Below are 22,882 nucleotides of genomic sequence, written 5' to 3' on the forward strand. Positions count from 1 at the left end.
GGGTTTGTCATAATATGGCCTTTATTATATTGAGGTAGGTTCCCTCTATGCCCATTTTCTGGAGAGTTTTTTTTTTTTTTTTTGCGGTACGCGGGCCTCTCACTGTTGTGGCCTCTCCCGTTGCGGAGCACAGGCTCCGGACGCGCAGGCTCAGCGGCCATGGCTCACGGGCCCAGCCGCTCCGCGGCATGTGGGATCTTCCCAGACCAGGGCACAAACCCGTGTCCCCTGCATCGGCAGGCAGATTCTCAACCACTGCACCACCAGGGAAGCCCTGGAGAGTTTTTATCATAAATGGGTGTTGAATTTTGTCAAAAGCATTTTCTGCATCTATTGAGATGATCATATGGTTTTTATTCCTTAATTTGTTAACGTGGTATATCACATTGATTGATTTGCGTATATTGAAGAATTCTTCCATCCCTGGGATAAATCTCACTTGATCATGGTGTATGATCCTTTTAATGTGCTGTTGGATTCCTGTTTGTTAGTATTTTGTTCAGGATTTTTGCATGTATGTTCATCAGTGATATTGGTCTGCAATTTTCTTTTTTTGTGATATCTTTTTCTGGTTTTGGAATCAGGGTGATGGTGGCTTCGTAGAATGAATTTGGGAGTGTTTCTCCCTCTGCAGTTTTTTGGAAGAGTTTGAGAAGGATTGGTGTTAGCTCTTCTCTAAACGTTTGATAGAATTCACCTGTGAAGCTATCTGGTCCTGGATTTCTGTTTGTTGGAAGATTTTTAATTACGCTTTCAATTTCATTACTTGTGATACGTCTGTTTATATTTTCTAATTCTTCCTGTTTCAGTCTTGTAAAATTGTACCTTTCCAAGAATTTGTCCATTTCTTCATGGTTGTCCATTTTATTGGTATATAGTTGTTTGTAGTAGTCTCTTATAGTCCTTTGTATTTCTGCAGTGTCCGTTGTGATTTCTCCTTTTTCATTTCTAATTTTATTGATTTGCATCCTCCCCCTTTTTATCTTGATGAGTCTGGCTAAGGGTTTATCAATTTTGTTTATCTTCTCAGAGAACCAGCTTTTAGTTTTATTTATCTTTGCTATTGTTTTCTTTGTTTCTATTTCATTTATTTCTGATTTGATCTTTATGATTTCTTTCCTTCTACTGAATTTGGGTTTTCTTTGGTCATCATTCTCTAGTTGTTTTAAGCGTAGGATTAGATTGTTTATTTGAGATTTTTCTTGTTTCTTGAGGTGAGATTGAATTGCTGTAAACTTCCCTTTTAGAACTGCTTTTGCTGCGTCCCATAGGTTTTGGGTCGTCGTGTTTTCATTGTCATTTGTTTCTATGTATTTTTTTATTTCTTCTTTGATTTCTTCAGTGATCTCTTGGTTTTTTTGTAGTGCACTGTTTAGCCTCCATGTATTTGTGTTTTTCACAGTTTTTTTCCTCTTAATTGATTTCCAATCTCACGGCATTTTGGTCAGAAAAGATGCTTGATACGATTTCAATTTTCTTAAATTTTCCAAGGCTTGATTTGCAACCCAAGATGTGATCTGTCCTGGAGAATGTTCCATGTGCACCTGAGGAGAAAGTGTATTCTGCCACTTTTGGGTGGAATGTTCTGTAAATATCAATTAGATCTATCTAGTCTATTGTGTCATTTAAAGCTTGTGTTTCTTATTTATTTTCTGTTTGGATGATCTGTCCTTTGGTGTAAGTGGGGTGTTAAAGTCCCCTACTATTATTGTTACTGTTGATTTCTCCTTTCATGGTTGTTAGCATTTGCCTTATGTATTGAGGCACTCCTATGTTGGGTGCATAAACATTTATAATTGCTATATCTTCTTGGACTGATCCTTTGATCATTATGTAGTGTCCCTCCTTATCTCTTGTAACAGTCTTTATTTTGAAGTCCGTTTTATCTGATATAAGTATTGGTACTCCAGCTTTCTTTTGATTTCCTTTTGCATGGAATATCTTTTTCCATCCCTTCACTTTCAGTCTGTATATGTTCCTAGGTCTGAAGTGGGTCTCCTGTAGAGAGCATATATATGGGTCCTGTTTTTGTATCCATTCAGCCAGTCTGTGTCTTTTGGTTGGAGCATTTAATCCATTTACATTCAAGGTTATTATTGGTATGTATGTTCCTATTACCATTTTCTTAATTGTTTTGGGTTTGTTTTTGTGGGTCTTCTTCTTGTCTTGTGTTTCCCACTTAGAGGAGTTTCTTTAGCATTTGGTGTTAATGAATTCTCTTAGCTTTCGTTTGTCTGAAAAGCTTTTGACTTCTCCATCGAATCTGAATGAGATCCTTTGCTGGGTACAGTAATCTTGGTTGTAGGTTTTTCTCTTTCATCACTTTTAAGTATGTCCTGCCACTGCCTTCTGGCCTGCTAGTTTCCACTGAAAAATAAGCTGATAACCTTATGGGGATTCCTTTGTATGTTATTTTTTGTTTTTCCCCTGCTGCTTTTAATATTTTTCCTTTGAATTTAGTTTTTGTTAGTTTGATTAATATATGTTTTGGTGTGTTTTTCCTAGGGTTTATCCTGTATGGGACTCTCTGTGCTTCCTGGACTTGGGTGACTATTTCCTTTCCCACATTAGGGAAGTTTTCCACTATAATCTCTTCACATTATTTTCTCAGACCCTTTCTTTTTCTCTTCTTCTTCTGGGACCCCTGTAATTCAAATGTTGGTGCGTTTAGTATTGTCCCAGAGGTCTCTGAGATTGTCTTCAATTCTTTTCATTCTTTTTTCTTCATTCTGCTCCTCAGCAGTTATTTCCACCATTCTGTCTTCCAGCTCACTTATTTGTTCTTCTGCCTCTGTTATTGTTATTGATTCCTTCTGGTGTATTTTTCATTTCAGTTATTGTGTTGTTCATCTCTGTTTGTTTGTTCTTTAGTTCTTCTAGATCTTTGTTAAACATTTCTTGTATTTTCTCAATCCATGCTTCCATTCTGAAATTCTGGATCATCTTTAATATCATTACTCTGAATTCTTTTTCAGGTTGATTGCCTATTTCCTCTTCGTTTATTTGGTCCTGTAGGTTTTTACCTTGCTCCTTCATCTGTGACATATTTTTTTTGCCATATCTTTGGTTTTTCTTTCTCTTATGAGTGGGATTGTGTTCCTGTTTTACTGGTTGTTTGGCTTGAGGCTTCCAACACGAGTTTGTAGGCTATTGGGTAGAGCTGGGTCTTGGTGCTGAGATGAGGAACTCTGTGAGACCTCACTCCGATGAATATTCCCTGAGGTCTGAGGTTCTCTGTTAGTCCAGTGGTTTGGACTTGGAGCTCCCACCACAGGAGCTTCCTCCTAACCCTGGGCTCACAAATCAAAATCCTGCAAGCTGCATGGGGTGGCAAAAAAAAAAAAATAACAAAGTAAAAAATAAAATTAGACTAGGAAACTAACAGATATGTTAGAAATAATGTAAAACTAAAAATATAGATGAATCAACAACTGGAAGGGACATCAGTACCACAACAGTAAAAACGAGGAGGAGGAGGAAAAAGAAAAAAGATGGGTGGAGGGCGTTGGCTGTGGAGAGCGGGACCTTAGCAAGGGTGAGGTTTGGGCGATGGGCAGGGCCAATGCTCAGGACCCACAGGGCTGGAAGAGGCCCTGGGGGCTCCGGGGGGTAGGGCTTAGGCTCAAGCAACAGAAGGGACCGAGGTGTGCCCCCCCACCCCTCGTTTCAGAGGGCAGGGGACCTCACCTTGGAGCCCAGCAGGATTCCTGGGCTCAAGTGGGCAGGGCAAACGCCCTCCTCTCCTGCTCCTCCAGTCTGGGGTCTGGGAGTGCCCCTCCTGCCTGCCACTCCTGATCTCCCCAGCCTCCTTCCTATGCCCCCAGTACCAATGCAGCTGGGTGGGAGGGTGGCGAAGGGGGAGCCTTGGAGGGCAGGGGACTGGCCTGGGAGCTCAGCAGGCATGAAATCATTTTTAAATGTACTGACAAGGCAATTAAAATTTTCTTTTGGATGATATGGATGTCTGTTTTACTGGCTTAACTACGTAATTTTTCAGTACATGTAAGAAAGGTGGTTTTTCACTTATAAATTATTTCTAAAATTAGAGTTTGTAATTATTTAAAGTAGTCATTGTTAATAGTGCTAATGTTAATACTGACTTTAAACACTTTATAGATTCTAATGACATAATGTACACTTTTAAATTACTGTCATCCTTATTCTGGTTTAAAATACAGGAAGCTTTTAAGAAGAATTGATATTAATCCAGCCCTAATGGATATCCTTTATCCTTAGCTTAATTTTCTAGGGAATTAAAAACCTAAAGTAGAAAATTGGTTGGATTGGGAATTCCTTGGTGGTCCAGTGGTTAAGACTCCATGCTTCCAATGCAGGAGGCGTGGGTTTGATCCCTCGCTGGGAAACTAAGATCCCACATGCCGTGCAACGCAGGCAAAGAAAAGAAAACTGGTTGGATTTCCTGATTTTGCTTTCAATTTAAATTGAAGATGACATTATTCTCTTTGTCTCTGCAAGATAATCACAAATGCATTACCTATAACATGTTTTCTTCTTTTCACAGCCTCAGTGTTTACTTGCCTGGCAATAGCGTTGGGATTTTATAGACTCTGGAAATAACAGTGAAACTACTACATTATGTTCCTACTCCTGCTGCTGCTGACTTCTTAGAACAAACACTGTGCCAGGATGGATTTACTCTGAACATTGAAAGTTGCAGTAGAAACTTAATACAAGATTATTTAAAGTACATATGGACTAAAGGAAATGTTTTAGAATGGGAAGGTGTATTTTGTCTTTGTTTTTTATATATGTCTTTATTTCATTATGTTGAAAAGATGCCATTCAAAACCTGATTGATTAGAGACAGACAGGCATTTTGTCTTTATCCTTTTGATAGCTCATAGAAACTGAACCAGAGTTTTCTTGTTTGCTTGAACAACTGTAAATCATACAGGATTTCTTTGGTATGTGTTGCAAACTTGTTTAGTTACAAATAGGGAATCTAAAGTATAGAGCAATCAAAAGACTGACCTTGGGGCTTCCCTGGTGGCGCAGTGGTTGAGAGTCCGCCTGCCGATGCAGGGGATACCGGTTCGTGCCCCGGTCCGGGAGGATCCCGCATGCCGCGGAGTGGCTGGGCCCGTGAGCCATGGCCGCTGGGCCTGCGCGTCCGGAGCCTGTGCTCCGCAGTGGGAGAGGCCACAGCAGTGAGAGGCCCGCATACCGCAAAAAAAAAAAAAAAAAAAAATTGTAAAAAAAAAAGACTGACCTTGTATGGTCCAGCGAGTGAGAATCAGAGGCTCTCCAACTAAGTTTTTTTCAAAGAGCTAACAGCTGGCTTGTTTTCAAAACAAAACTTTCTGTATTTTGATTCAAAATATCTCAGAATCCTCTTGCCTAAGAAAATTCTTGGCACACTGTAGATAAATCTGTGTTGGATTAATAAATAAAGACCATATAGGTTCCATTGTAATAAACTCTATAGTACATTTGCTCACTCAGTAAATAAGAATGCCTGCTATGGGCCAGACAACATGCTGGCACCCATGTGCACAGAGCTGAACATGGCTTCCTTATCATGGAACTGACAATCTTAGTTGGAGAAGACAGACAGTAAACAGGTAAATTATTCATTTGTTACAATTTAAAATATGCTAAAATATTGAGAGGGAGTATTTCTTTCCTCCATGTGAAGGAAGCTCCAATAGCATAATATTGTAATCACTCTTCCTTCAACCACCCTGCCCTAGGTGATTAAGTAAGGTGAAAGGAGAAACAAGGCCCAAGTAGCCCAGCCACTTCTCCCCATTCCTGTTTGGGACCAGCCTGTCTACAGAGAACATTCATTCTGTTCTGCTCCTGTAGGATCAAGTTCACCTCTACAGGGTGAGGCCTGCTCTAGTACAGTGATACTTGGGACAAGGTAAGTCCGATTCGGGGGTCAGTGATAAGTTTACTGGACTGAAGATATTAACCACATTCTCCAATATCCGTTTTATCAGTAAATAAAGGTATTATTTAGGTCCTTATATCAGTTCATTTTTTTGAGTTTATTTTTGTATATGGGGTTAGAGAATGTTCTCATTTCATTCTTTTACATGTAGCTGTCCAGTTTTCCCAACACCACTTATTGAAGAGATTGTCTTTTCTCCATGGTATATTCTTGCCTCCTTTGCCGAAGATTAATTGGCCATAGGTGTGTGTGTTTCTCAGCTCTCTATTCTGTCCCATTGATCCAGATGTCTGTTTTTGTGCTATTACAACACTGTATTGATTACTGTAGCTTTGTAGTATTGTCTGAAGTCTGGGAAGGTTTTGCCTCTAGCTTTGTTCTTTTTCCTCAGAATTGCTTTGGCAATTCTGGGTCTTTTGTGGTTCCGTATAAATTTTAGGATTATTTGTTCTAGTTCTGTGAAAAATGTCATGGGTTGTGGTCAGAAAAGATTCTTGAAATAATGTCTATCCTCTGAAATTTGTTGAGGCTTGTTTTGTGTCCTAGTTATGTGGTCTATACTAGAGAATGTCCCATGTGCACTTGAAAAGAATGTGTATACTGGTTTTTTGGGGTGTTATGTCCTGAAGATATCAATTAAGTCTAACTGTTCTATTGTGCTATTTAGGATCTCTGTTGCCTTATTGATTTTTCTGTCTGGAAGATCTGTGTCCATTAATGACAGTGCAGTGTTAAAGTCTTATCATATTCCTGTGAATTTCTCCCTTTATGTTTGGTAGCATTTGTTTTATGAATTTAGGTACTCCTATATGGAGTGCATATATGTTAATGAGTGTACTACCCTCTTCTTGTATTGATCCTTTTATCATTATACAGTGTCCTTCTTTATCTTTCTTCATGGCCTTTGTTTTTTAAAGTCTATTTTGTCTTATATGAGTATTGCTACCCCCACTTTCTTGTCATTTCCATTTGCATGAAATATCTTTTTCCATCCCCTCATTTTCAATCTGTGTGTGTCCTTCACCCTAAAGTGGATCTCCTCTAGGCAGTATATTGTAGGTTCTTGTTTTATTATCCAGTCTGCCATTCTGTGTCTTTTGATCAGAGCATTTAGTGCATTGACATTTAAAGTAATTATTGATAAATATATATTTATTGCCATTTTAAACCTTGTTTTTCAGTTGATTTTGTATTTCTTCTTTGTTCCTTTCTTCTTTTTGTGTTTCCTTTTGTGATTTGATAGTTTTCTTTTGTATTATGCCTGAGTTCCTTTCTTTTGGGTTTTTGGGAATCTATTGTATGTCTTTTTGATTTGTGGTTACTCTGGTTTTCAACTATGTTAACTGTCACTATATCTACTTGCTTTAGACTGGTAGTCATATGAGCTCAAACACATTCTAAAAGATCTACATTTCTTACTCCCCTTCCCTACATTTTGTGATTTTCATGTCTTATTTTACATCTTCATGTTTATCCTTTTCTGTTCAATCATTTTCACAGAATTTTTTGGATTGTTTTTTAACTGTGTACTGTCTTATTTAAATGATCTTCAATCCTTTTATATATTTACCTTTTCTATTGTGATTTTTCCCTTTCCTATAGATTGTTGCTTCTTTTCAATTTAGAGAAGAGCTTTCAATATTTCTTTTAAGATAGGTTTAATATTGCTGTTTACTCTCTTAGTTTTTGCTTGTCTGAGAAATTCTTTTTGTCTCCTTCTATTCTAAATGATAATCTTGCTGGGTAGAATATCCTAGGTTGCAGGTTTTTCCCTTCCAGGACTTTGAATATGTCTTGCCATTTCCTTCTGGCCAGGAAAGTTTCTGTAGAGAAATCAGCTGAGTGCTTTATATTATCCCATAGATAGCATACCTTCTGTCTGCTGTTTTGACTGAGTGATCTCCATTATTCTATCTTCCAGATCACTTATTCGTTCTTCTGCATTATTTACTTTGCTGTTTATTGCCTTTAGCTTCGGTTTTCATCTCGGCAATTGAGTTGTCTAATTTTGATTGGCTCCTCTTTACAGTTTCTAGTTCCTTGTTACAGTGATCTACATTTCTATCAATAGCATTTCTTAATTCCTTCAGCATTTTTATTACCTCCTTTTTGAACTCAGGGTCTGGTAGACTGTAGAGGTTTGTTTCACTGTTTGTCCTTTCAGGGGATTTCTCTTGTTCTTTTAATTGGGAGTAATTCCTTTGCTTCTTTTTTCTTACATTTCTCTGACTATGAATTTAGGAGAAGCGGTTATCTGCTGTGGTCTGGAAGGGCTGTTTTTATGTGGGAGCATCCCAGTGTAGCCTGCCTGAGTCCAGTATCTTTGGTGCAAGGGCTGTTTTTGGTATCGATGCTTGCCATGTCTTTCCTTTGTGTGTGCCAGCCATTATCCCCTTGATAGGGGAGTGTGATTAGTGTCATGGTGACCAGAGCCCATAATGGATGTTGAGCAAGTCCTCCTCTTTGCTCTCTGGGTGTCACAGCCCTGTCAGGGACAGGGTCTGCTCCCCAGTTGTTGTAGTGCAGATCCCCAGATCTGGTTCTAAGCTGTGGTGTGAAGTAGGCAGGACTGGAGCACTCCCTCTGGGAGAGGAGCCACTGCATGTTCCTCCCCAGGAGCTGCCTGCCAGGACATGGGATTCTGTCATGCCGCCTGCCACCCGGTGTGTGCACCCACAAAGATCAGTGTTGCTGGCGCTGCCCTTTGGGCCCACCTCCTTTTGGGGGCCCTGGTAATAAGTTCAGAGCATACGCGCTCACCAAGCCACCAGCGCATAAACCCACTGGAGCTGCATCCCCTGAACCCGCAGTCAGCCCAGGGTGCCCTCAGGCACGCATGTGTGGTTCCAGTGAAAAGTCTGCCAGAGCAGGAACCTGCCAGAGCTGCATCCCAGCAACCACAGTGGGATGGCCAGCTATCAGTTCAGCTTTCAGCCCCACCTCCACATGCACACGCCCCCAGTTATGGTCTGGACCATGCTCCAGACCCTTTGGTCTGTCTCCATGCAACCAAACCGAGTCCTCTCCTTGGGTCTGTCTGCTGAAGCCTGAGTTTCAGCACCCAGTCGCTCTGCACACCAGCAGGCGCACATCTTGGGCTGGGAAGTGTGGTGATATGGTCAGGACCTTCTGTGTTAGTCTCTCCGTACCCTGCGGTGCCTCAGGCCAACTCCCATACCCTCCTCTTCAGCCTTTGAAGTTCCCTATCTGTCCTGGCATACCTCCCAGCTGGTGAAGGAGGTTCCCACAGTGAGGTTAGCATTCTTCCTTCACAGCTCCCTCCCAGGGGTGCAGGTCCCATCCCAGTTCCTCCTCTTCTCCCTTTTCCCTTCATCCTACCCAGTTACATGGGGATCTTTCTTGAAGCTTTGGTTGTATGAGATCTGAAAGCATTCAGTGGGTGTTCTGTGAGAACTATTCCACATATGGATGGATTTTTTGATGTATTTGTGGGAGGAGGTGAGCTCCACATCCCTCTACTTATAAAGGGGAAAAAAAATGAGGCAGTGGAAAGCACTATGGTCATCACCAACACTAAAATTAGTGATTGTCATTTTGTAGAATAGCTACATTGACTATATATATAACAGTGAATATACTAAATGATATGTATCAACTCACCTATTTTTCATCACAGCCCTCTTAGGTAGGTGGTATTATCCTCATTTTACAGCTAAAGAAACCAGGTAAGTGAAGTTAAGGTCACACAGTTGTAACTTCACACAGGTGAAGTTGCCAAGATCACATGGCAGATAAGTCACAAGACTTTAACTCAAGATTTTATGTTCTTACTCGATAGTAAGAGTAATCTCCAAGTTGAGTTCTCTGAGAACTCACTGTAGTTGTGATTTGCATTTTGCTAATACTTAGCAATACTGTCTAGGCTCTTCTTTCCTTTTTGTCTTATGCTCCATCACCCCCGGTAGTGCTCTCATTTGCAAAGTTCAGTGACTCACTACCACCCCACATTCCAGAAGAAGAAAGGGGAAGGTGTGGGAAAGCCCTTTCCCTTTAGGGACATGACCCCTAGGGTTTTACACACCATTTTTGCTCACACTCTATTGGCCACACTTGGTATCTTAGCTGCAAAGATGACTGGGAAGTCAGTCCTTATCCTGAGCAGCCACAAGCCCAGGTAAACCCTAATACTATAGAAAAAGGGGAGAAAGAGGTATTGGGAGACATCCAGGGAACCTCTGCCACAAGGATGCATGCTTCTATTACAACACTCTTCTGGTATTTCCTACCTCACTTGTACAGAGACTAGAAATGTGGCCTTGAGAAAACAGGAGGAAGTGTAACAAACTGTTTCCAGGTTGGGATTACTTTAGAGTCATCAGGCTAGAAGGAAAAGGTAAGGCTGTGTGTAGTCCCAGAAAGTGAGAGAAATGTTGGCTTTGGGAATTCCAGAATGCAGACTCTGAAATTCCCCTCCTAAGGTTAGAATCCCAGCTCCACATTGCTATGTGACTCTGTGACTTTCTTAATCTCCATGTATGAAATGCTGTACCTCTTTTCCTACATCTGTGGTGAGAATTAAGCAGTAATACATGTAAAGGACTTGGTACAGATCACACACATAGTAAGTGCCCAATAAATGTTGACAAATGTTTTTACTACAGATTGAAAGCCTATTGGAAACCACAGAGAAACTAACAATAATGACTAATGACTATAAAGGTTATGAAAAGGATAGGTAAATTTTTGAACACTTCCTTACAGGCCTTTGACCAGCCTAAACTGGTCTTAGCAATCAAATGCACTCGTGTCAGGGCAAACTGGTCCTGATGATACTGGGCCAAAATGGCCTGTCCATGTAAGGTACTTGCCAGGGCCTAGAGATGGGCAGTCTGGGGTATGGTAGGAAGGCTGATGCCAGTGAAGCAAGCTCAAAGCCAGCAATCAGATATTCAGAGGGAGGCAGAAACTAGATAAGTGCCCCAAGAGAGTCACACGTCTTTGCTAGCTCAAGGAAGAAAAGAGTGGGGTAGGAAAAGTGAGGGAATTGAAGTCAGAACTGAAATGAAATGCCATGGTGGTTCTTTGGTCAGCAAAGTCAAGGGAAAAGAGAAAAAAGAGAAGAAAGAATAATAAAGCCACATACTTTTCATCCTGTCCAGTCAACCTCATCTCTGTTATTCCTTTCTTATAAGGCTTGCAAGACAAAACAATGGTTGAATTCTAAAGCAGATTATTTAAATGTATATTTTTGGCAAACATGCGTTATGTTTTTTTTTCTTTTTACGAAAGCTGATTTTCATTTTATGTAAACTTCCCTGGAGATATTTGGTTGTTATTGTAAAAAGTTGTCCTTTTCTAAAACTTACTTACTTGTCTTTGTCTCCTAAGTTCAGATTTTTTAAAACTCAAGTCATTTGACATACACATGGCCAATAGGCACATGAAAAGATGCTCAACATCGCTAATCATTAGAGAAATGCAAATCAACACTGCAATGAGGTACCACCTCACACCCGTCAGAATGGCAACATTTGTAGTGAGGTGGATGGACCTAGAGACTGTCATAGGGTAAAGTAAGTCAGAAAGAGGAAAACAAATAACCATATGCTAACACATATATATGGAACCTAAAAAAAAAAAATGGTCATGAAGAACCTAGGGGCAGGACGGGAATAAAGACGCAGACCTACTAGAGAAGGGACTTGAGGACAGGGGGAGGTGGAAGGGTAAGCTGTGACAAAGTGAGAGAGTGGCATGGACATATATACACTACCAAACGTAAAACAGATAGTGGGAAGCAGCCGCATAGCACAGGGAGATCAGCTTGGTGCTTTGTGACCACCTAGAGGGGTGGGATAGGGAGGGTGGGAGGGAGACCAAAGAGGGAGGAGATATGGGGATGTATGTATATGTATAGCTGATTCACTTTGTTATAGCAGAAACTAACACAACACTCACTGTAAAGCAATTATACTCCAATAAAGATGTTAAAAAAATGTAGACACAATAAAAAAAATCTACAAATAACAAATGCTGGAGAGGGTCTGGAGAAAAGTGAACTGTCCTACACTGTTAGTTGGAATGTAAATTGATGCAGCCACTGTGGTAAACAGTATGGAGGTGCCTTCAAAAAACTACAGATAGAGCTACCATATGATCCAGCAGTCCCACTCCTGGGCATATTCCCAGACAAAACTATAATTCAAAAAGATACATGTACCCCTATGTTCATAGCACTATTCACAATAGCCAAGACATGGAAACAACCTAAGTGTCCATCAAGATCTGAATGGATAGGGCTTCCCTGGTGGCGCAGTGGTTGGGAGTTTGCCTGCCGATGCAGGGGACACGGGTTCACGCCCCGGTCTGGGAAGAGCCCACATGCTGCAGAGCGGCTGGGCCCGTGAGCCATGGCTGCTGAGCCTGCACATCTGGAGCCTGTGCTCTGCAACGGGAGAGGCCACAACAGTGAGAGGCCTGCATACCGTTAAAAAAAAAAGAACTGAATGGATAAAGAAGATGTGGTATAAATACACAATGGAATACTACTCAGCCATAAAAAAGAATGAAATAATGCCATTCGCAGCAACATTTGCTTCATACTAAATGAAGTAAATCAGAGAAAGACATATATGATACCACTTATATGTGGTATCTAAAATATGACACAAATGAACTTATTTACCAAGCAAATACAGACTCACTAACACAGAACAAACTTGTGGTTGCCAAGGGAGGAGAAAGGTGGAGGAGGGATGGATTGGGATGCAAACTATTAAATATAGAATGGATAAACAAATAAGATACTAGTGTATAGCACAGGGAACTATATTCAATATCCTGTGATAAACCATAATGGAAAAGAACGTGTGTGTGTATAGCTGAATCACTTTGCTGTACAGCAGAAATTAACATTATATATCCATACTTCAATAAAATAAATTTTTTTTAAAAAATCAAGTCATTAGAAAAGTTGGGAGAAAAGCTATACCTACACTAGTAAAAGAGTACTCTCTACAGAAAGTAAAAGAAATATAATTCTATTATGAAGCCATAATAGAACTTCTAATAATCTTTATAACTAGACCTTTTGATTACTGTGTTATCTTATATTGTAAAGTTTATGTCAATACTTGCAAAATTAACTACTCATAAATGTAGAGTTTTGACTTGCCTACATAAATATATAAAAAATATATTGGGAGGGGGAATACAACTGAGTCCATGTAATTTTAATCCGTTTGACATTATACATTTCTGCCTTCAGAATTGGAATGACAGCATGTCTGAGTAATTCTGAGAAGAATTTATAGATTTACATTTATATCAATTTAAAAAGAAAAGAAAAATCAAGCAGGTTTATTTAAAGTTATTTCACTGATTAGTACCTTTTCACAAAAACTCCCCCAGAAGACACCTTTTTCTTCACTCGCCTCTTCTCTTTGCTTGACTCACAAGGAGGGTCATCTTCCTACAAAGAAAAAGAGAACCAAATAAGATTTCTATGCTAGACACATTTTCGTCTTTCTACGTTACTGTTCCAAAAGAAAAAATTTAACCATGACAGCATTTTCAACTCTGGTTTACATTTCTTTTAGAATTGTGTGTAAATACTTACATCAGAAGCACCAGTTCATATTGTGCTGATTCATCAGACTACCTTTACCTCATACATCCCCCCCACAGAACACCTTGTTGTTTCTGCTTCTATTTTAGACCAACATTTTACAACATATTACTAAACAAAATAACACAAAGCATTAGCATGGCATCCTCTGGATTCTTTGCAAGCCCCATTCTGTTAGGAATCACATTTCCTGGATCCTGTATTTCCTTCTCTGTTCACAAAACATCCCTCAACTGCTCTTGTCTCTTTCACTTTGCCCTGCCACACACTGTTTCTGAATATTTCTCATCCGTTGTGGTACTCTCAGTACCTAGCACAGAAGATTCTCAATAAATGCTCTGGGAAGGAGTAAGAGAGGACTAGAAACACAGTGGATACTCACTAGATGTCAGTCATCTTTGAATAATTCTTCTAGTCAGAAAAGTGCTCTGCACCCAGTTGGGCAGGAGAGATCTGAATGCAGGAGTTTCAGGAACATCACAAGGCCACATGTCCATCAGGAGAGCCCCTGGCTGGAGGTAGGATTCCCCAAGGTGTTCCCACCTACACCTTTGCTAACGAGGTCAGTCAGCTTAACTCATAGAAGTGTGTGAACATAGAAGCAAACTGCTGTTTTTCCACCACCCAGGAAAACAGAACCACACACGTTCCCTCCCCCTTGAGAGAGGAATAGATGGGGAATCTGCTGGCCCTCCCATAGAGTGGCCAGGCACTGGTGAGCACAGGGCAACATGATGGTCCCTTCTCTTGAAAAAGCTTACCAACCAGTCTGAAGACCAGGAACAACAAACCTTTTACTGGGGCTTAGCATATGGTACCCACTGTATTTCATACTTTACATATAAAACAAGGTGAAATAGGTTGTATTAACAACATTTTATAGATACAAGGACAGAAGTCAAAGACATTAATCAACTTTTCCCAAGGTCACAAAACTAAGTAAATGGCAGGATTCAAATCCAAATTTTGTCCAACACCAAAGTTCATGTTGTAACCATTCCTCCATCCTGTCTTCCAGCAAAAAATTGCTCATTCAGTTCCTAAAACTACACTGTATACTGTGTATACTGTGCTACAGGTACACAAAAAGGAATGAGATCTGGTTCCCACTCAGGAGTCTGTGGTGGAATAGCAGATATAAAAGAGGTGCTCAGTTCACTCCCCAGCTTTCAAGAGGTCCTCAAGATCATTAGGGGATGAATGCAATAATGTCTATGAAAGAACACTGAGGTAGGGCAGGAGTTTATTAACCTCATCCAACTAGATAGATAGAATTAGAGAAAGAATATAGAAAATGTAGGAAAAGAGAGGAAGCTACTTGTCAGAGGTAGCCAATTTTCTAGTGCTTAATAGAGTTACCAAACTTTCAGAAACAGTTAATATTTACTTTCCTTTACTTTTCATATATGCTAACTCCTGAAGGAGTTTAAACAATCCCAAATACTCTAGAAATAGTGGTCAAATACCAAAGCATCTACTAACATCAAATATGTACGTTGTTCTACCAAACCAAGCAAGCCTTACTGTAAACTAGTTCAAAAGAAAATATGTGCTTGGCACTCAACAGGCCTCCAGTAAGTGTTCGTTGAAAGTTCCAAACTTCCAAATTCCAGAAATTTCTGCATTGGGGGAACATTCTTCACCAAGATTAGTCATTTCCTCATCATAAATTATAGACAGAAACATATTTCTCCCTAATGTGTGTTTTCTCCCAAACTCAGGAAAAGAGAACTGCAATACTGAGATATTAAACACATGATTCATGGTGCTTAGACACCTAAAGCAATTCTAAGTGTAAATTAAACCACCACCCCTATGTGAAAATGTATATATTTTAAATACTAACCGGTTTCCATCTGAAAGAATTTACAGGTTTGTTGAAGAGATTAATAATACTGCGTGAAACTGTTGACAGGTTATGTGTCTACAAATGATTGCCTGGGTATATGGAATTCTTGTTTTTAAAACAATTTCATGCAATCTGGTAAGTTTTGGGAAGCATACACAACTAAAGGGAGATAAATCCCACTTTGATTACCAGAACAGTCTCTCATCAGAGTGTCAAAGCAGTAACCAATAGAGAGAGAGAGAAATCACAAACTTCTAGAACTTCCTTAGACTAACAGCTCAGATTGGATAAACTCACTTAAGCCCTCAGATTGCTCCAAGGACCCTTACAGGCTCACAGGCTAGGATGTCAGAGGACAGGGAGAAGCCCAGCAGAGATAGAAAACAAGGGTAAGTTAAACACAGAAGTATTCATAGAATATTACCAGTTCCAGGTTGGCTGTTCCTGATTAGCAAGCATGGCCCAAAGCTTTAGACCAACAACTTCTCGAATGATACTGGTTTTGGAGATGGAAGCTATGAGGAGTTCAGTGCTGCATCAATCTATAGACAGACATCTCTACCAAAGCTAGTATAGTTCCCATCTAGTTTACGTTTTTTAAGTAAACATTTTTATTTAAGTACAATACACCTATCAAAGAGCACCCCGAAAAGTGTACAGTGTGATGAATTTTTACAAAATGAAAACACCCAATGTGACCACAACTGAAATCAAGAAATTGAACAAGAAACTGAACATTACCTGTATCCCAGAATCATCCATTTGCCTCCTCCCAGGCACTATTAACTTGATTTATTTTACGTATTTGGGGACTGCATGGTATCATACTGTAGTTTTCTTTTGCTCAGCATTATGTTTGTGAAATTGACCCATAGTGATGTGTAGAGCAGTAATTCATACATTTCCATTGCTTTATAATATTCCATTGTATGATTATACCAAAATGTATTTATTCTTACTGTTGATAGAATTTTTTATCCAGTTTGGGGGATATTTATACTAATGCTAATATGAATATTCTTGTTCATGTCTTTTGGTGCCCATCTGTGTACATCAAGAGACATGTACTCATTGCACTGGGAACTGAGTCACAGATGTATATATGTTCAGCTGTACTCAATATGGCCAGACAATTGTCCCAAGTGATTTAAAATCAATTTACACTCCACCAGTGATGAATAAGAGTTCCACTTGCTCCACATCCCCATCAATACTTGGTAATGTCTGTTTTGTATTGTTTTAGCCATTTTGGTGGTATATTGACATCTTGTTGGGTGTTAATTTATATTTGTGATAACTAATAATTCTGGTAACACTTCTGAGTACACTTTCACGTTTATTGGCCACTTGTATATCTTATTTTGTGAAGCGCCTGATCATGTCTTGCCCGGTTTTTTACTGGGTTGTCTGTCTTTTTCATACTGGTTTGTGTAAGTTCTTTGTGCTTTTGGATAGAAGGAAGGAAAATAAGGAAGGAGATATATTTTCCTACTCTTTGGCTTGCCTTTATTAATGTTGCCCTTGATAAAGTGAAGTCTTATTTTAATAAAGTCGAATCTATCAATTTTTTTTCTACCCCAAGGTCACAAAGATATCCCACTGTGTTATCTTTTGGAAGCTTCATCACCTCAACTTTGTATTTAAGACATATCTTGAAATGTTTGAATTACTGTATATAATTCCAGTATAAGTAACATTTTATCAAATTACTATAAATTTTATATTTAAATTTTCATAAATAAATTCACTTATTTGAAGACCTAACATCAAAAATTTTAAAGACCGGGCTTCCCTGGTGGCGCAGTGGTTGAGAGTCTGCCTGCTAATGCAGGGGACACGGGTTTAAGCCCTGGTCTGGGAGGATCCCACATGCTGCGGAGCGACTGGGCCCGTGAGCCACAACTACTGAGCCTGCGAGTCTGGAGCCTGTGCTCCGCAACAAGAGAGGCCGCGATAGTGAGAGGCCCACGCACTGTGATGAAGAGTGGCCCCCACCTGCCACAACTGGAGAAAGCCCTCACACAGAAATGAAGACCCAACACAGCAAAAATAAATAAATAAAATTAGTAAACTCCTACCCCCAACATCATCTTTTAAAAAAAATTTTTAAAGACCAATTTTTCAAACTAAATCTTCTCATAAGCACAGTGAGTGAGCTGGAAGGGCAAAGGGGCTACACTGGCAGTAACGAGTGTCACTAAAAGGGGGTTAGGCAGTTAGGTTCAAATCATGGCTGCCCATCTAACAAGCTGTGTGACTTTACGCGAATTCCTTATTTTCTCTGAGATTTGGTTTGTTATTTGTAAAATGAAGAAAATAACATCTGCCAGATATAAAGTTCCTGGCACTGAGCGCAACACATAGCAAGTACTCAGTAACTGTTGATGATGATGATGCTATTAATCAAGGCAAGTTAGATCTCACAGAATTTAAATTTTCAGTGCTGTGTGTAAAGTAGCCAATTGAACTATAATACAAATGATGAGGTGCCCTCAGAGCAGTACAAAGTGCTTGCTGAAAGGAGGACAGATCATTTGTGGTCAAGGGGGCTAGGACAAGGTTGATGAACAAGATGGTTCCTAAAGAGGATTTTGAGAGGCAGAGTTGACAAAAGGCTTCAAAGTATATGGACAAAACGAGCAAAGGCTTGGGGGTGGGAAAGTGTGGGGCAAGTTCAGAAAAGGTAGGCGATGTATAGGAGAATAGAAAATAAGGCTGGTGAAGTGCGTTAATGCAGGCTGAGACAATATGTGAGAAAGCACTATAAAAATGTATTATTATCAAAACCAGTTATTATTATTATAAAAAACCTATTTAAGTGCATTATGTCAGACTATCCTAGGAATTTTTTTTCTGGCTAAAAATTATGCTCTTGCAGATTCTTTCATAGGGGAAAAAGTCATATGCAATCATAGGTCCTTACCAGAAGGTGGCAGGAGAGATTTAGTCAGAGCTTCTTGAAGCCTCTATATAAATGAGCACTGAATCAAAAGTTCATTTTATTTATACTTTACATATTTAGACTCCACAATAAACTAATTCGTCCTCCTTTCAGATGCAGAGAGCTACACACATTTATCCACTGACTGTTTATACAACTCAAATGTAGAAAATTGAAAGAAAGGAAAAAAAAGAAAAGGATATGAGGAAGGGAGAATACCATGAATACTAGTAGACAGAAAATGCCTCGGGAGTTCTACACAGTATTTCATCTAACATCAGTACCATCCCATGAGGTAGGTGTTATCCTCATTTTAAAGATGAGGAAATTGAGACCCAGAAGCTTTTGCAGAACAGAAAATAAGCAGCTGCCATTAGAGGTCAGTGACATTTGCTCATTTACAAAAACTCGTGTAACCTACCGCAAAAACCGCGAAAAACGATGGGCCCAGAGTACAGGGACCTCGAGTCAGCGCTCCTGAAAGCTACACATTGTTGGTAGAGAGCAAGGTCTTAGGAAGGATGTGCTCTATTAGTGTATGACATCAAACCACCCTGGGAACAGACATTTCTGGGCAAGAAAAGAATAATTTTAAATAGCTAAAAACCAAAAATTTTCTATGTAGACCATCAATCTGGATTGACTCAAAAGGCGTGCAGCTCGGGTGATCTCCAAAAGATCTAGGCAGCTAGCTAGCGAAGAACAATGTATGTTCTTGCCTCTGAGGAGACTAGAATAGGCAGAGTTCCTGCCACAAGGTGGAGAGGGAGCGGATCTGGAGTGTCAGTGGTAGTTTATAAAAGGTGTATGTCCGCTAGCCAACACCACATGACTGCCCCAGCCAGCCTCTCCATACTAAAGTGTCCCCAGAGGCTAAACGTGGTATAAGATGGTCACTGCAAAAATGAAGATAATGGATTATGATGATTATTTCTATCCCTTGGAAAATTAAGCACTGGTGAGATACCAAAACCCAGAGAAAGTGAATTTGCATACAGAAATACACACGTTTGCAGATGAACAGAATGTTGTCTAATATGAGACCAAACCATTAATAGCGGCTTCCTCTGGAGAGTGGAACTTGATATGGGGAGGAGCATCTGCCCTGTTTTTAACATTTTACAATAAGCACATATATTAATACTTTTTAAGTGGTTATTAAAGAGACTAATGATTACCTTGTACAAAATAAAAAGAAGCCAGGAAGTTTTTATTATATATCATATTTGGGGTGATGTAGATCTGGAACAAAATTAACTTACCCACGAGGACTGAAGAAAAAAATTCCCTATGGAAGGAAAATATGAAACGTACCTGAATCTCTACACTATGTCACATGAACTGTCCACAAAGGCCACATCTTCAGAGCAGGGGAGAGTGAGGGCCAAAGTTTCCCTGGTGAGCTTTCTGCCTGCTCTACTGAGACTGGATAGCCTGAAATGCAAGCACCACTGGGGGTTTCTTGCTGTCACTTTCACTCTATTTTCTATACTCCACCTGCTTTTCTTCATTTGTTCTTTGTTATCTGTTTCTCATGTCAGTTTCTTTTTAGAGCAGTTTATTTTGGATATTTAGAATTAAAGCATACATACTCCATAGCTGTCTCAGAATTCTTATCAATTACTCTGCTTATAAAATTTTTTTCCTTACATGATACAATAATAATAAAACTTACTGCACACATATGAACCAGGTTGCTATTCCAACTGATAGGTAGGTACACAGACACATATGTATGTGTATATAGTTTTATAGAGTAATGTATGTGTGTGTATATATATATATGTATGTGTATATGTATATTCCTTTACTCCTTACTCCTAGAAAATATGTTATTAACTCCAATTTACAAATAAGGCAAAGAGAGGTTAAATGACTTGTCCAAACCAAAAAGGGCTGCAGCCAGGATTTAAACCCAAATAGCCCCCTCCAAAGCTGGTACTCTTAGCTACTCTTGTATACTACTTCTTGAGAAAGATAAATGTGTTAAGAAGGATACCAACCACAGCCGCAAAGTTGGGAACCTGAGTTTTTTCCAGCATCTCCCTGAGTTGATCCACCTCTGCTCGATACTCATCCAGCTGACATTCTAATTTTTCTCTGCGTAGTCGTTCATACTCTAGGTGGCCCTGCAGCTCTTTGATAGTCCTGTCAAAAAAATTTGGTTTCAATCAATCTCCAATATCAACTAGCAATTATTTTTGGTAATAGTGAAAAGTATCCATACATTATATACATTATATTTAAGGCAAATAAAACAAAGAAAGCATTTTTTCAACAAATATATACTGAGAGTGTACTATGAGCCAGCACTGATCTATACATACTGGAGATAAAAGCAGTGAACAAAACAGGCCACATCTACCCTTGTGGGGCCTACCTTGGCAGCAGTGGTGGAAGACAGTAAAATAAATAAGTAAATACATGTATTTCAATATAAGTAAGTAAATATAAGTATGTTGGAAGGTGATAAATGCTAAGGGAGAAAAAAATAAAGCAAGAAAATAATAGAAATGTTGTTGAGGAGGGGGTTAATACCCCATATACAATGACCAGGGAAGGCCTTACTGAGAAGGGGGCTTGTGAGCAAAGTCCAAAAGGAAATAAGAGATAATCAAGTAGACATCTGGGGTACGAGCATCCCAGACAGAGAGAATAGCAAGTGCAAAGGCCCTAAGGCAGAAGAACACCTGGTGAACTCGAAGAAAGAAGCCAATGTGGCTGGAGTAGTCAGGTAAAAGGGAGCCAGAACAAGTAGGGCCTGGTAAGTCGCAACAAGGACTTGGCTTTTACTCTGAGTGAAATGGGAAGCCATTAGAGGATCTCAACAGAGAAACGGCATGCTCTAACTTAAATGTCTTTTGCTTTGTTTAGCTTTGTTTTTTTTAATGATGTAAAATTTACTTTGAGTGAATTACACAAATATCTAGTTTAAACAATTCAATGAGTTTCCACTAATGCATCCACCATGACTACCAAGATACAAAATACTTCCATCATCTCAGAAAGTTCCTTCATGCCCTTCCCAGGCAACCCTCACTTCGCAGAGGTAACCACACTTCTGAATACCTATCGTGTTAGATTAGTTTTGTCTCTGCTTGTAAATGAAGTTGTACATTATATTCATTTGTGTGCCTGGCTTCTTTCAGTCAACAATATGTGAGATTTATCTGACTTAGGTTTTAGCATGATGAACAGACTGCAGGGGATGAGGGTGGGGGGTGAGGGAGCAGGGACAGGAAGTTGGGAAACATATCAGGAAGATGTTAAAATATACCCAGACAAGTGATGCTAGGACTGGAACCAGGGTTTCTTTCTGCCTTATTGCTGGATGGTGAGGGCACCAGAACTCCCAAGGCATGTTGAGTTGGATGTCAGGTCTGAAGGAGGGCAATCTAAGAGTATACAGTAGTAGCCCTGGTATGGAAGTGAGTGGGGTTGAGGTTGGAGATAGGAAAGAAGAACATTAACTGTGGAAACCTAGAATTCAGCAAATGAGAAGAGAAAATCAGCCCCAGGACAGAATAACACAACCACGTTTTGCTGTATTCTGGGTTTCATCTAACCAATCAATAACGACAAAGGCAAAAGGACATCTCTCAAACTAATACTTATCCAGGTTTCCTTTACAATTAGATATAAGATCAGGAGTTTGTACCCAAAGAATAAATGTCTTCAGATGTACTCAACACAAAGTGAGAAACACATACTAGAGAAGAAGTAAAGCTTACTCAGAGGAAACACTGCAGTCTCAGCTAATAAGAAACTACAATCTGGCACAAAGCCTAAAGCAATCTTTATAAAAAAAAAAAAATCCTGCTCAAATGACTTACATCAATATAATAACCATTTCACACTGAAATGTGAACATTAGAATTAAACGTTCCATTAAAGACTATTATTAAAATTGTAATGACCTTGGATAATAGGTTTGGAGTCATACAGACTCAGACACAAATCCTGGCTCCACCCCCCACGCTTAGTCCTCCCTTTGTGACCTCATGCGAGTTACTTGTAAATTCAGTCTTGGTTTCCTAATCCACGTACCGAGATAATAGCTAATGGAGCTGTGAAGACTGCATGAAACAATATATACAAGAGGCTTATACAGTGCCTACCATACAGTAGTGCTCAGAAGTACTACAAGCATCCCTAGCAGTAGTACAGTAATATGTCTTGGAAGAGAAGTAAAGGGAACAAAATTTAAAGCTCATTATCTAGGAAATAATTGCTCTACTGTGAAGTACTTTTCTAGACTACAAGGGAGCTAAGAACTTTCGGCTAGGTTCTTAGGCAGAGGCCAATACTAAAAATATTCTACATCTCAAACACTTTAATCAATACAGAGGCAGTCAGGAATTCCCTGGCGGTCCAGTGGTTAGGACTCCACGCTTCCCTTGCAGGGGGCACGGGTTCAATCCCCGGTCAAGGAACTAAGATCCCGCATGCTGTGCAATGCAGCCAAAATATACATACCTACATACATATATATATATATATATATATATAGAGAGAGAGAGAGAGAGAGAGAGAGAGAGAGAGAGAGAGAGAGAGAGAGAGAGGCAGTGGACAGCACTTATGTGATGTGAT

The 22,882-nt window shown here is 39.6% G+C and overlaps 2 protein-coding genes across 10 annotated transcripts in view; one reads left to right on the forward strand and one right to left on the reverse strand.

The window, feature by feature from the left end:
• Positions 1 to 16,897, forward strand: part of CCDC90B (coiled-coil domain containing 90B) — a 65,599-nt gene extending 48,702 nt beyond the window's left edge. For 2 of the 4 annotated variants that reach the window (XR_004350990.1, XR_004350991.1), the window contains 2 exons: positions 4,523 to 16,486; positions 16,535 to 16,897. Coding sequence is in view for 1 of the 4 variants with exons in the window: in XM_032639301.1 (XP_032495192.1) it covers positions 4,523 to 4,578 (56 nt within the window). In the remaining 3 variants the exon portion in view is untranslated. Of the gene's footprint in view, positions 1 to 4,522 lie in introns of all 4 variants that reach the window. The other 2 variants (XM_032639301.1, XM_032639302.1) reach the window with 2 other exon arrangements.
• The window catches only part of ANKRD42 (ankyrin repeat domain 42), a 57,930-nt gene continuing 44,594 nt past the window's right edge, over positions 9,547 to 22,882 (reverse strand). For 2 of the 6 annotated variants that reach the window (XM_032639295.1, XM_032639299.1), the window contains 3 exons: positions 20,296 to 20,440; positions 13,264 to 13,346; positions 9,547 to 9,587 (listed from right to left, as the gene is read on the reverse strand). In XM_032639295.1, the coding sequence (XP_032495186.1) occupies positions 9,557 to 9,587; positions 13,264 to 13,346; positions 20,296 to 20,440 (259 nt within the window). In that variant the 3' untranslated portion in view covers positions 9,547 to 9,556. Of the gene's footprint in view, positions 9,588 to 13,092; positions 13,347 to 20,295; positions 20,441 to 22,882 lie in introns of those variants that run through there. The other 4 variants (XM_032639297.1, XM_032639300.1, XR_004350989.1 and 1 more) reach the window with 3 other exon arrangements.

Source organism: Phocoena sinus, chromosome 8 (genome assembly GCF_008692025.1).
Source record: "Phocoena sinus isolate mPhoSin1 chromosome 8, mPhoSin1.pri, whole genome shotgun sequence".
Taxonomy (NCBI): Eukaryota; Metazoa; Chordata; class Mammalia; order Artiodactyla; family Phocoenidae; genus Phocoena; species Phocoena sinus.